Here is a 13,062-nt window from a genome sequence, read left to right as displayed (position 1 = left end):
CACACCTGCACTACTGATCTTTTTTTCTGTAACACACTTTAACACTTAGACACATCATGTAACCAGTACTTTCATTTACTTTATCCTGTAGACATTTTGAACATTAAAATCCAAATTAAACTTTTCATTAGTTTATAAGGCGACTAGCTTACATAGCCTATTTTACTTCACTACCCTCCAGGGACGTGCAGAGAGTTCAAGAAGTCTTGCTCATCTAGCCTGCATTTATTTAATCAAAAATATAGAAAAACCAGTAGCCTAATATTGTGAAATATTATTACATGATGTTCTTTTTAACTTTTTATTAATTAAAGAATCTAAAAAAAAAAAGAGCATCACATATCATCATATTAAAATGATTTCTGAAGGATCATGTGACACTGAAACCCCACAAAGTGACAAAGCCCCCCCTCTCTGCATGTGCCTGCTAACCTCAGCTCCTCCACGGGTCCCCATCCGCCTTTCTCTTCACCAACCAGTTTAGTAGACTCATCTAAAAAATTAAATATGATTTAACTATCAGGACTAGGGCTGGGTACCGAGTTCGGTACTTTTTAGGCACCGACCGAATTGCCTCGATACTACAGAGTATCGAAAAATATCTTGTTATTCGGTACCAAATTTCGGTACCTAAGTGGTTAATCTCGTCAACGTCAGTGAAACAATAAACATGCAGCACGACTGTGGCGGAAAAACACTAGTTTGCGCGGCTGCCCAGAGACGTGGCTCGTCGCACGTGAGGCTGTAGTGTGTGTGTGTGTGTGTGTGCGCGCGTCCCAACCCAGATAGATAGAAAATATGTGGAAATGATCAAAATTGTACCTATGTACCAGACTCGATGCCAGAAGCACGCAATCCAATGTTTTCGACAATATAATTGCTGCCAAGACCGGCAACACGGTAATTCTGATAAGGCACTTAAAAGCGCAGAGAATACACTTGAGAGTAGAAAGTTTATCCGTCTTCGACTACAAGAACTGGAGCGCGTCATAAATAAACCGAAACTCAGCGTATAGGATACTTGCATCACAGACATGAGAAATAGTCCTATATACGGTCAAAATATGTCTACTTTTTAACGAAACAATTAGAAATAAATAGTTTGATTACCTAATCCGTATAGGCTTGGCGTTCACTACTGCAGGAATGACGAGTCAGCATCGCAATAATCATCTTTGCAGCCAACACACTTAGTAAACACTTGTTCATTAAAAATATCTCCTTGCTATCGTTTCCCGACACATCCATAATAAGCTACTTTGGCCAGTGCTTTGCGGCAAGCTTCATGTGTGCTGAGCGCGAGGCATATATCCCGCACCCCAGTAGCCTATATTTAATTCAATTCACATTTATTTGTAGCATTTTTCACAATACATATCGTTTCAAAGCAGCTTTACAGAAAATGCATGTGTCTAAATTACAATTTAGAGTGATCTGTTATAGGTGACTGTTTGTAATGCATTTCAATTAATTTTCATTCAGTTTCATTGTTAAACAATGCATTAAGTTAAGGCAGAAACAATGAGCTCATTGAAGTAAAGAATACATATTTTTAAATGATTAGGAAACATTGAAAACTTTAGCATTGGTGCTTTTTTACAGACTCAAAATATGAGTGTAAAAAAAGTCAACCAACGAAAAAATCTGTCGTTTCTATGCAACCACGAACAGAGGCGCGCTTGTAAAAATGAGCGCGCCACGTCGCTTCTATTATGAGCGCGCTTGCCGCATTTGAAATAACGAATATGCACGCACAAAATAACTCGCTATGTGAACGGCCCCTTATGGCAACGTGACATTAGCCTAATCGAAAATATTTCCATATATGGCTCTTTCCTCCTTTCTTGTTAACTAGTGGATTCAGAGCCACCGCATGCAGCGCCGCCGGTCGCAATGTCTCAGTGTTTTTAGGAGTGTAAGTGAATGAAGTGAATGTCGTGATATTACTGATCATGGAAAGATTTTGCAGCGGCGCTAAAAAAATCCTGTAGGGGAAATACTGCTACCATGTCCCTTTTGGTGGTGTATTGCTGGAGGGGCCTTTGGTGCATGTTTCCTCCGTGGTTCTTGTAGACCAGGACAGGAGTATGGTGGCTTAGAAGCCTTATTATATAAGCAGGTATCCCTGCAGAATGTGGTATGCGGCTGGCTGGTCCTCTCCGCTCACATTTGTAAGGTTTTACAACTCCGACCTGGGCGCTACCCCAGGTTCACAGGTGCTCTTGTCTTAGTTGTGCTCTCAGTATTCACACAGACAAGCTCTGGTTCGTATAGCGTTCGGGCATTCTCGTTTTCCAAAGCGTAATTGATGCAGCGAGAGTTCCCTCGAAAGGGAAAGTCTCATGTCACGACTGTAACCCTAGTTCCCTGAGAAGGGAACGAGATGCTGCGTAAATTTTTCTCATACTCCCTGCATTCTTGTGAGCGACTTGCTTCAGCTAAATCGAAGCTAACGCCTGTCAGACCGGGTGTGCTTTTATCCTTTCCTGATCAGGACGTCACCCGCCCGTGATGTCACTCTCGCCATTGGACTAGTTGACACAAGTGCTTCAGACACAATCACGTAGGGGCGTTCCCAAAGCGTCATCGGCGCAGCGTCTCGTTTCCTTCTCAGGGAACTAGGGTTACAGTCGTAATCTGAGACGTTTTCAATAAATATATTATTTACTTTAGAATAACAATCAATTTTGGAACTGTGTTTGGTTGCCACTTATAACTCGGATAATTTGGTTATTAAAGCAAATCCAGCTGAAAACCACTTAAATCTCTTAGATGTTTGTTTTTCATTCATCTGAAAACACCTCAAAATGTGACTCTACTGCCTCTTGGCCATCTCCATATGCCTTCAGCTCAATGACCAAAATCATTGATGCAGTATGGTGTAAATGGGACTCTGTGGGGTTCCACAGGAAGTGACCGCCAGGCTAGGTAGTTTCCTGGCTCGGGGTGTGTAACAGACGGTCCGTGTTGGCTCTGACAGCCAACCGATCTCCTGCAGCGGGGCAAGAACAACACTGCTCAAAATACTGACAAACTAGTGACAGAAAGCCACCACACATACAGTATGAGCAGGATGCACAGTGCAGGAACTACAAAGATTCTAGCTTTCAGATGGGTGTGGAGAAGAGGCCATTAATAGCTGCTGTATCTATGACATTATTAAAAACTGCTCAAATTTGCTTAAAAAACAGTGCTTGCAAGGCAGCAAAAAAAAAAAGTTCTAGGTTCGTTTCTGGTTTTCAAATGAAATTGTATATCAGAGTGTATCTTGCTTATTATGATGCTCAAACACTCTGGTTTTCTTACATCTGTGTACAAGAATCAACAGCTAACATGACATCATCTTTGAAGTGTAAATACAGATATAAATGGTTAAATAAATGCATGAGAGAAAAGAAAGAAAACCAAATACATGCAAACTAGAACATGAATCACAAATAAGTATGCAAATTGTACAATTACATTATCACTCTGGGTTTCATTTTGAATGGACAAATGCTAATGATGCAAGTCAATATTGCTTAACTTTAATTTTACATTTCACAAGTATAATGTTTACAAAAGCAAAACTAGACAGCACATAGGCTACACTGAAGAATAAAAGTATCTACAAAGGTATCTATGGAGGTTTAGGCTGAATTTCTTGCAGAAAAGAGAGGAAAATAAACATCTATTTCTATTCAATGCTGCCTTGCAAACACAGTAAGAAACATTTACTGCAAATTGTGAAAAGCATTCATTATGCTTTTACACTTTATTTCTGTTGCATTTATACAAGTGTTATGTATTATTATGACTTACCCTCCCTCACAAATCTGTATCCGTGAGCTGTACTTGGAGGTAGATAGTTGGTCCTCCTTCTCCACTACTGTTTTCTTTTCTACCTCTGTCAACTCAGCTTGCTGGGCTTCTTTCGGTTCTGTGCGCTGAGTGGCATATACCTACACTCGAGAGAGACACGGGCAAGTTCACCAACCCTATTCCGGGAGCCCAGGGAGACAGAGATGGGGAGGGGGGAGTGTCTCATTGAACATTTTAAGTTGACTTTGTATACTTTTTATAGGTAAAATTTACAAGTTTACATTAACGTTGTAAGTTTAATCACATTTTAAAACTGTGGAGTGGGGACTGTGGAGTGGGGACTGTAAGTCACTTACCTTTTGAATTACTTAAACACTCATATGCCTTTTAACATACTGAGCTAAAAATAAAACATACTCCCTCAATTTAATAATATCAATGTCAACAAGCATAACAGTTATTCTCCCAACTGAAAATTTAAGTTTAAAGTGGACAAGCTGTTTTGGGAACATGGTAGCTGATTAACCAACTAATGACCAGCTTGGAGCAAATAGAAACTAGCTACCATGTTCTAAAACACAGCTACAAGCTTAAGCTAATTTTCCAAGCAGGGCAGAAATAATTGACATGATGAATGCAAGAGTTGTTACATTTACCTCAGTCACGTTAGGCTTTTGGGACTCAGGTGTTTCTTGTTTCCTGTCCAGAGGGGGTGACATGGGTGCCATGGTGTAGATGAGTGGTTCTGGTCTCTGCCTGCAGTGCAACAGGGCTAGCATTTCCTTGCTTGTCAGGCCAGGAGGGTTTGGATTGCGGGTACTTGTACACCATGAAGAATAGACTGAGTTTTGTTGTTCACTCTGTATAGATGGATTGGGCTTTATGTAGTTTAGATAGCACCAGGTAAAAGTAAGGTTAGTGTTAAGAGTCAGAAATGGTGGTTCTTTGTGTTCTGTTGGTAAGATGATACTTTGCTCACCCAGTCTTTCATCCTTCTTGCATTCAATCAAAACTTCATCATTTCCCCTTTCATTTTCCTGGTTTTTCTCCTCCTCTTTCACACGTTTCTGCTGTTGCTCACTTTCTGGGCTGAGCTCCTCGCTGCGTGTCGGGGATAGCACACGTTTGGTTGCTCCAGCAGTTACTGATTTCGATCCATCAGATATTGATTGTTGGTCCATGATTTCAAACTTTGAGGCCACTTGAACTGAACTGACTCCAGAGCAGCAAGGTTCCTGAGGCCTTGAGGCAAATGTTTGTGAAACTGTAGTATAAATAGAGCCTGCATGGTGTGGAAGGTGTGAATTAAGACGGACTGGAATTCTCTGGGCTGGTAAAGGTCTCAGTAGTTCTGTGTTTGAAGTAACATCAAAACCAAGATTCCGATGGTGGCAATAATGAGCGAGGTATGGTTGGTTGACTCTTGTATCAGAATTCACTAAGTCATTCTCCATTGGAATTTCAAGCTTGAGTCCTGTCGACATTGAAGAATAATGAGCTCTGGCAGCACCTAATGGACAAAGCACACTTCCCATTGTTGTGGGCTGGTCAGTATGAATCAATGGGGTCAACTGCAATGCATTCTGTTGGGTATTCTCTGATAAAACATCCTGTGATTGCATTATCTGTTTCTCACTAAATGTGTTTGCAGTATTGCTTAAATACAGAAGATGGGTGGTGGTTGGACTGTAAGAGATAACTGGACTATGGCTAGGTGATGTGCTAGTCCTTTGAGTTGGAGAACTGGTGTTAAAGATTTTAGAAGATTGATCCTCCTCCTCAGGTTCCCTCACTGCACTATGCCTCATTAGAAGGCATTTCCGCCTTTCTCTCCATCCTGCAGGGGTCCGATCTGGAGACAAACTGCTGTAGTCAAAAGACTTACTGCGAGTTTCCTTAATAAGATTAACATGTTGAGGAATATGGGGTGCCTGCTCAGAAGCAGAGCGCCTCATTTCTCTGTGAGAATTTGTGGGAATTGTCAAAGTATGAGGGGCTCTTGATCTCCTAGTTGGTGTCATATCTGAATCAGCTTTGCAAGCCTCTTCAAATGAAGTTGATCGACTGGAGGTGTGAGATACACAACTGTCTTGACTTGGACTGTGAGGCAGGGACATTGATTCAAAGCTTGAGTCTCCTGATGACTGGGTAGCTTCTGCAAGACGGAGACGTTTCTTTTTAGGCGGTAACTTCTCAATTGGAAGTTGGGCTAAAGTTGGACTTCTTTGGGGCCATTGGAACTCACTGACCTTTTCAGTGTCCTTGATTTTAGGTACAGTTGGAGGGGGTGATACTGCCAATGTGTTGGTGTTTGAATCTTCAGTGACCAGAATCTCTGGCACTTGGACATTGTGTTGCCGTACAAGTTTACGGAAGTATGGTTTAGTTGACTGCTCCTTTGATTGTGAGCAAGGAGAACAATGGGAGACATCATGAGGGTGAGAGACCTCATCTGGTCCAGGGTTTTTTAAAGTACTATCATGTTTCTCAAATGAACTAGTATGCTGTATGACAGATATTCCTTTCAAAGCACATTCTGTGCCATGTTCTTGGCCTAATTCAATGGTCCCTTTAATAAGCTGTTCACAAGATGGCGTATATCCTTTGAGTGATATATAAGAAACCGAGGGTAAAGAAGAATCGTCAAGTTCTATACTCTCTTCTTTTCTTCTTTTTCTAAATGCAAAAGCACCAGGACGAGTTGTGAATGTTCTTGTGTGTTCTTCCCCTTGATAGACTGGAATTTCAGTTTGTTGAGAAATATGAACCATGCTGTGTGTTTGATATCTCTCCCAGTCATTAAAAACTATGCCACATGCATCACACTCAAGTGGCTCTTGTTTCTGGCTGGGATCAGGCACTGCAGGAACTGAGGGATGAAATGTTGAGCTGGAATAGGGATGTTCATCTATGGTAATTTCAGCACCGATGGGTATTTCAATGGCAGGCTGTCGTCTTAGCATACCATGACGTCGATTCTGAACTGTTTGCTGGTCATCAAAGGATTGGCTAAGGCGAAGAGAAAGAGAAGTTTCAGACACATCACTAACGCTTGCATCTGAGGGCATGGAGTGACTTCTCAGAAGAGGAGCAGTTGATGTTGCATCAGTTTGTTCCATACTGAGAAAATGGTGCTGAAATTTCTCACAAGGTACACCAAGAGTAATTGAACCACTGCTCTTTGTACTCGCATCTATTTCTTTTGGACTGTGAAGAAAAGGTTCTTTAGAAGAGGCTGTCTTCAATTCTGTGCTGCTTCTCCTAGAGAGTGAGAACCTTCTTGGTTTGACACTGTCTATCTTACTGGTGTCTACCACAGCCTCATTGATGGTGATGAGTTTTGTTATGTGGTCAATAACTTGCTTTTTTGGCACAGAGAATGGAATTCTTTTAATTTCTTGCCCAGCAGGATGGGCATGTTGCTGATGGGCAGTCCTTTGTAATTGACCAAGACGACCAAACTTTCCAAGGATGACCTCTGCATAGCTTTTGGCACTTGTGTTTGGTGGACTATCTTGAGAGACTTCCGTGCTTTCAGATCGAGAGAAATAGCCTGACTCTGTGCTACCTTTGCTACTTAAACCAAATGATGAGAATGTTTCATCAGATGATCCAATAGGTGTACGTCTTCCTCTGCTAAGTCTCATTGCAAGTCTCTTTTTAACTGCATGAGAATCTTCTGTACCTTGTAACTGTTCACCAGAGCACTTTTCTGTGTTATTTTGCTTTTGAATGGACATCCTTTGTTTTTCTAAAAAGGAAGATGGTTGGCTTTCATCTTCAGATTCTGTAAGTGGCTCCTCTGAACAACTTATACTTGGTCCTTCCCTGTTTGCAGTCAGACCAGCTTTCACCCTATGAGTATGTGATTTTCTGTGCTTGTACAGGTTACTTTTAGTCTTGAAGGAGAACCCACATGGTGCACATGGGTAAGGTCTCTCTCCAGTGTGGGAACGAATGTGTTTCTGAAGCACACTTGGCTTGGCACAAGCACGACCACAGTATGAGCACACATACTTTCCAGGCTTTTGAGGTTTACGCTCACGTTTTTGTCGAGGTGTACCTTCCAGGACCTCATCCATGGAACAGGATGGTATAGCTGATACTGCTGAGGATGAAGCTCCAGATGGCATTTCACTAGGCTGCCTCATGTTATCATCAAGATATTCAGAACTACCAGATACCCTTGGTGGCTTTCCCTCTTCAACATTTTCTGTCTCCTGTGCAGTTTTCTTCTGTAATCTGAGACGCTTTCTCTCAGGATTAATACGTTTATGCTGTTGTGCATGATGCTGCTGGATGCCAACCTTGTTCTGTTCATGATACTGTGGGACTGAATGTGACTGGGGGCTGTCCACTGGAGTCTCATTCTGCTTTTCTAAACCTCCAGATTGCTCCCCTGTGGTCAACTGGCTATGCAAGGCCTCCATAAAAATTTGGTGAAAGCCTAAGAACTGTTTATTCCAGACTACAAATTAATTAATTAATTTAATTAATTCAGAGCATTGCTTAATGCATTGTTTCATTCAACATATGCATGGATCGTCACAACTGTAGCATTCTGTATACATCTGTATTCATGCTTGATGTGAGAAGAGCTTCTTCAAATTAATTTTATGGTATACCACTACAACTTTTTCAGTTACGGAGAATTCTGTCTCTTCTGTTTCTTGTCCTTTCTTGTCCTTGGAAATCCATGGCAACTATGTTTTTCCATGAGTGCCCAGTCTTGTTCTCAAGTCCCTATGTTCTGCAGATGTTTTATGTTCTGCCTGGTTCAGATGATGATCCACTTCAAAGATTCAAATTCTGGGAAATACCAGAAGGCAACAGAATTAGTCAGACTGTCAATTCTACATTATAATTGCTGATAGAATAGCATACACTATACACCCTATATTCATGTGTGTAGCAATACTCAAAGCCTCCAGACCACACAGAGCATGCACACAAAATAAATATGTGAGGATTTGAAAGCAGTAGCCTGACAGTAGAGCTGCACGATTATGACAAAAATCATAATTGCCGATTATTCCCTTGAAATTGTAATTGCAATTATTAATTACGATTATTACAATTTACTTTGAATATATATAGGCATATTATAATACATGTTTACACAAAAATTGTTAACACACACACACAAGTACTGTCCCCCTTTACTTAACATACACATAAATTGTAAGAATGACTCATAGTAAAGAAAAACATTAGGACTATGCTAAAGCAATTAAATTGATTGATTGATTGATTGATTGATTGATTTTTATTTCTGGATCAAGACGATAAAAAGACAGTAATCCAAAGGATAACATGCTAAAGTAAAATACTTATTTCCAGCAAGGTCCTTGGTGTTACACACAGGAAACAATAGACAAGAAACAAGCAAACAAACCAGACTAAAAAGACATACAGTATGCATACTACTCTGCTATTTGCAGACATACAGTATGCATACTACTCTGCTATTTGCAGACATACAGTATGCAAATAGCAGTCCCAAACTAGTTTTTGTTAATACAATGTTGATATGAGCCACCACAGTCATTTAAAAATATAAAAAATAACACAAAGTGAAAATAAAGTGGCATTTTTGGGTTATGGAAACGACACTTACCATGGTAAATACACAATACTAACAAGAACTGTTAATGAAACAGCTCCTGGTGAACAGAATGAAAATCATACCTGCATGCAAATCCTTCTCAGCTAACACGTGATTTATTGGTATTTTACTTTTATTCCGTGACTTACTAATTTACATTGTAACGACATTGCTCATAGTTTCTTTTGCACTTTATACAGTGAAGCGATACACAGCGCTATAACGGCTGACAGGACAGTAAAGTCCGTTTTTCTGAGGTGAAAGACTTTTTATTTCAGCGTATACTTACGTCACTGCCTGGTATGTCATATTGTGCTGGGTTTTGTGAAGTAGCCGTGATTCGCCTCTCATAACATAATTATGCTCTAAACACACACACACGCAGAGTGGATTTTCTTTTGTAATCGCGACAACGATTACGTAATCGTGGCATCCGTAATCGTAATCGCAATTAGAAATTCTATTAATTGTGCAGCCCTACCTGACAGTCAGACAAATCGAAGTTATCGATCTACATTTGTACTTTTTCTTTTTTAATTTAGTTGACTTAGTATCAAAGTACCAAAACTTCAGAAATTACAAAATCACTTAATGAACTACATCTAATGGGATCGTAGCTTACCCTTTTCCAGCTATTAACATACAGTTGTTCACATTGACTGTTACAAGTAAATTGGTTACATAAAAGCTGTCTAACTGGACTATAAGTAACACTAAAGTGTCTGTGTACAAGTATGTGCATATAAAAAAATTAGTAATGTATGTAGTAACAAAGAGTGAATACTTCAGGTTCTTTGGTATTCTTAACAAAAGCAAAATTTCGGACAGCACTCACTGACTCTGACACTACTTTCACTAGAACACAATAAGGAATTAGGCATCCCACTCACTGACCAGCTGGTATTGGCACCCACGCTTTGCTTTAGGGGGCGGTTAGGTGTGGAATCACAGGAGATCCTGCTGGTACATATCAAAATCCCTGCCAATTATACATTCCAGCACAATGCTTGTGTGAATCCAACTCTAAGTGACCGGACTTCCAATTATAGTAAAAACAGAACATATTGATGAGTGTATGAATTAAGAATGCTGTATTGTGGAAAGTTGAGAATCTGACAGGTGACAATTATATTCAATTACCCAAAATATTTGATTCATGGAAAAATAACTGATAGCATTGAAATACTAAATAAATCTCTGTTTTAACAAAAGGCACTGTGATTTGAAGACTTCAAATAAAATAACATAAATTAAACAATCAGAAAATTGAAACAAAGTAAGATAAAACTGCCTGGGTTGTATTCACATGTCATTCTGTGGCTCATGCTTTGTTAGGTTTGATGAGTATATGTAGGTCGGACGGAAAGTGTAGGAGGCCTTAAACATGGTGGTTGTCTGGATTTGGATGTGAGTCAAGCAAGCATTCATCTCTCTAGAACCACCTGTTCTGTCCTCCCACTCAAAAACACTGGTGACCTTGAATCACAGACTGCAGTAGCACATCATAATGACTCATTTTAGCTCAAACACAGTTCTATAACTGTTACACAATTCTGTATTCAAACTACACATATTGCTTCTACAAGAGAGACTAATCTGTCTTCTCTGAGCTGTATTGCAAATATTTTCTTGATTAAGAGATAGGATTAGAATCAAGGATGTGATAACTATATTGTGAGAGGGGGGGGGGGGGGGTTATTGGGGGGGGGGGGGGGGGCTGGGGGTTAGTGTAGGCCTATAGTAGGCTTTGTTATGTATCCTGATTGACTTTATGATTAGTTCAATCTGTTTTGCACATGCATCGCCACAGAGTTAACCATTTCAGACAGTACCGGACAGCCTCTGTCTCGTTCACTTCACGTCTGTGGGCGTTACGAACAGCTCAGTGTGGCCGCTCCAATTTAACTTCAATGAAATCTAACCTTAGTGTAATTGAAAGAATTACTAAAAAATATTTTGCTACATAAAAGTTAAAGATTTTTAATAAAACTCAAGATGTGTGAAATTTTATGATTTATGAGTGACGTTAGTCTAGTAGGATATTAAAAAAAATATTTGTCTACCTAAAAGTTAAAGATTTTTTGTGTCACGCATGCATGCATGTCTATTTCCCTCATATTAAATATAAAATGCATGTGGACTGATATTTTTCCAATGTCTGGACTCCTTTATTAATGGAGTATATAGAAACGTCTCAGGTTACGTATGTAACCCTGGTTCCCTGAGAGGGAACGAGACGCTGCGTTTGAGACGCGATGGGAACGCTCTGCGTGATTACGTCGTGAAGCACGTGTAAAATCAGTCCAATGGAAGCCCACTACGACATAGGTGACGTCATAGACCAGGAAACTATAAAGCAGCCCTGAAATCAGACCGCGACAGCTTCTGAAAAACCTGAAGCAAGTCGATCAGGGCATGCAGGAAGTATGCAGGCAAACGCAGCGTCTCGTTCCCTATCAGGGAACCAGGGTTACATACGTAACCTGAGACGTTCCCTTTCAAGGGAACTCGAGCTGCGTTTGAGACGCGTTGGGAACCCCGTACCCACTACGCCATAGTGACAAATGCCCGTTCTGTGTGAAGTCCTGCGCATACTAAGATCAAGCAACCTCGCCCCAGGAGTGGAGAGGTCAAGGTCATAAAACCTGACAAATGTATGCGGAGAGGACCCGCTGCCGCATTACACACGTCAAGAAGGGAAACTCCCGAAATTAAGGCCATAGAGAACGCCATACTCCGAGTAGAATGGGCCCGCACAGCCATAGGTGAAGGCTGTCCGGCCGCTTCATAAGCCAATGAAATAGCCTCGACTATCCATTTACTCCTCACCTGTTTAGATGCAGGGCATCCTCTCTTGAGTTACCCAAAACAAACAAATAATTGCTCAGAATTACGCCACAGAGCAGCTCTGTGAACGTAGGCATCTAAAGCCCGGACTGGACATAACAGGTTAAGCTGTTCTTGATCTGGGGTATTAAAGGGTGGAGGATAAAAGGCCTGCCGCACTATTGGGCCCCCAACATTTAGTGGGACCTTAGGAATAGAACCCGGTCTAGGGTAGAGGAATGCTTTCACCATACCAGGTGCAAATTCCAGACATGAAGGAGCAACCGACAGAGCATGTAAATCACCAATTCTCTTGATAGATGAAATAGCAAGGAGAAATATAGTCTTTAGAGTGAGGATTTTTTCTGAAACCTCCTAGATGGGTTCGAAGGGAGCCAAGGCCAGACCCTCAAGTACAATGGCCAAATCCCAAGCCGGTGCTCTAGATTGCATTGCAGGCCTGAGCCTCAATGTACCACGGAGAAAACAAATAATAAGAGGATCTCTCCCAAGAGAAGAAGCCCCTAGAGGGGTGATAAGCAGATATAGCCGCTACGTACACCTTTAAGGTGGAGGGAGATAATCCAGCAGAGAAACGGTCTTGTAGGAAATCGAGAACTGTACCAACCGGGCAGTTAACAAGATTAAAAAACGTTCTCCACGCCATGTAGAGAACAGTTTCCATTTCAATGTACACAGTTTTCTCGTGGAAGGAGCTCTGGATTGATGGACGGTCTCAACGACCTCAGTCGAGAGACCGGATTCTATGAGCTGGGCCCCCTCAGAGGCCAAGCCCACCGTTTCCACAACTCCGTTAACCTTTTCTATTA

General features: G+C 41.0%; 1 protein-coding gene across 5 annotated transcripts in view; it reads right to left on the bottom strand.

Moving 5' to 3' along the window:
* hivep3a (HIVEP zinc finger 3a) overlaps nt 1-13,062 on the bottom strand; it is a 102,853-nt gene that overhangs the window by 37,144 nt on the left and 52,647 nt on the right. For 2 of the 5 annotated variants that reach the window (XM_077200100.1, XM_077200101.1), the window contains 3 exons: nt 4,781-8,610; nt 4,458-4,661; nt 3,802-3,941 (listed from right to left, as the gene is read on the bottom strand). In XM_077200100.1, the coding sequence (XP_077056215.1) occupies nt 3,802-3,941; nt 4,458-4,661; nt 4,781-4,792 (356 nt within the window). In that variant the 5' untranslated portion in view covers nt 4,793-8,610. Of the gene's footprint in view, nt 1-3,801; nt 3,942-4,457; nt 8,611-13,062 lie in introns of those variants that run through there. The other 3 variants (XM_077200097.1, XM_077200098.1, XM_077200099.1) reach the window with 2 other exon arrangements.

This window comes from Siphateles boraxobius, unplaced genomic scaffold (assembly GCF_051911475.1).
Source record: "Siphateles boraxobius isolate OS27281-9 unplaced genomic scaffold, OSU_SipBor_1 43, whole genome shotgun sequence".
In the NCBI taxonomy this organism is placed as follows: Eukaryota; Metazoa; Chordata; class Actinopteri; order Cypriniformes; family Leuciscidae; genus Siphateles; species Siphateles boraxobius.
This window is presented reverse-complemented; position numbering and strand designations above follow the sequence as displayed.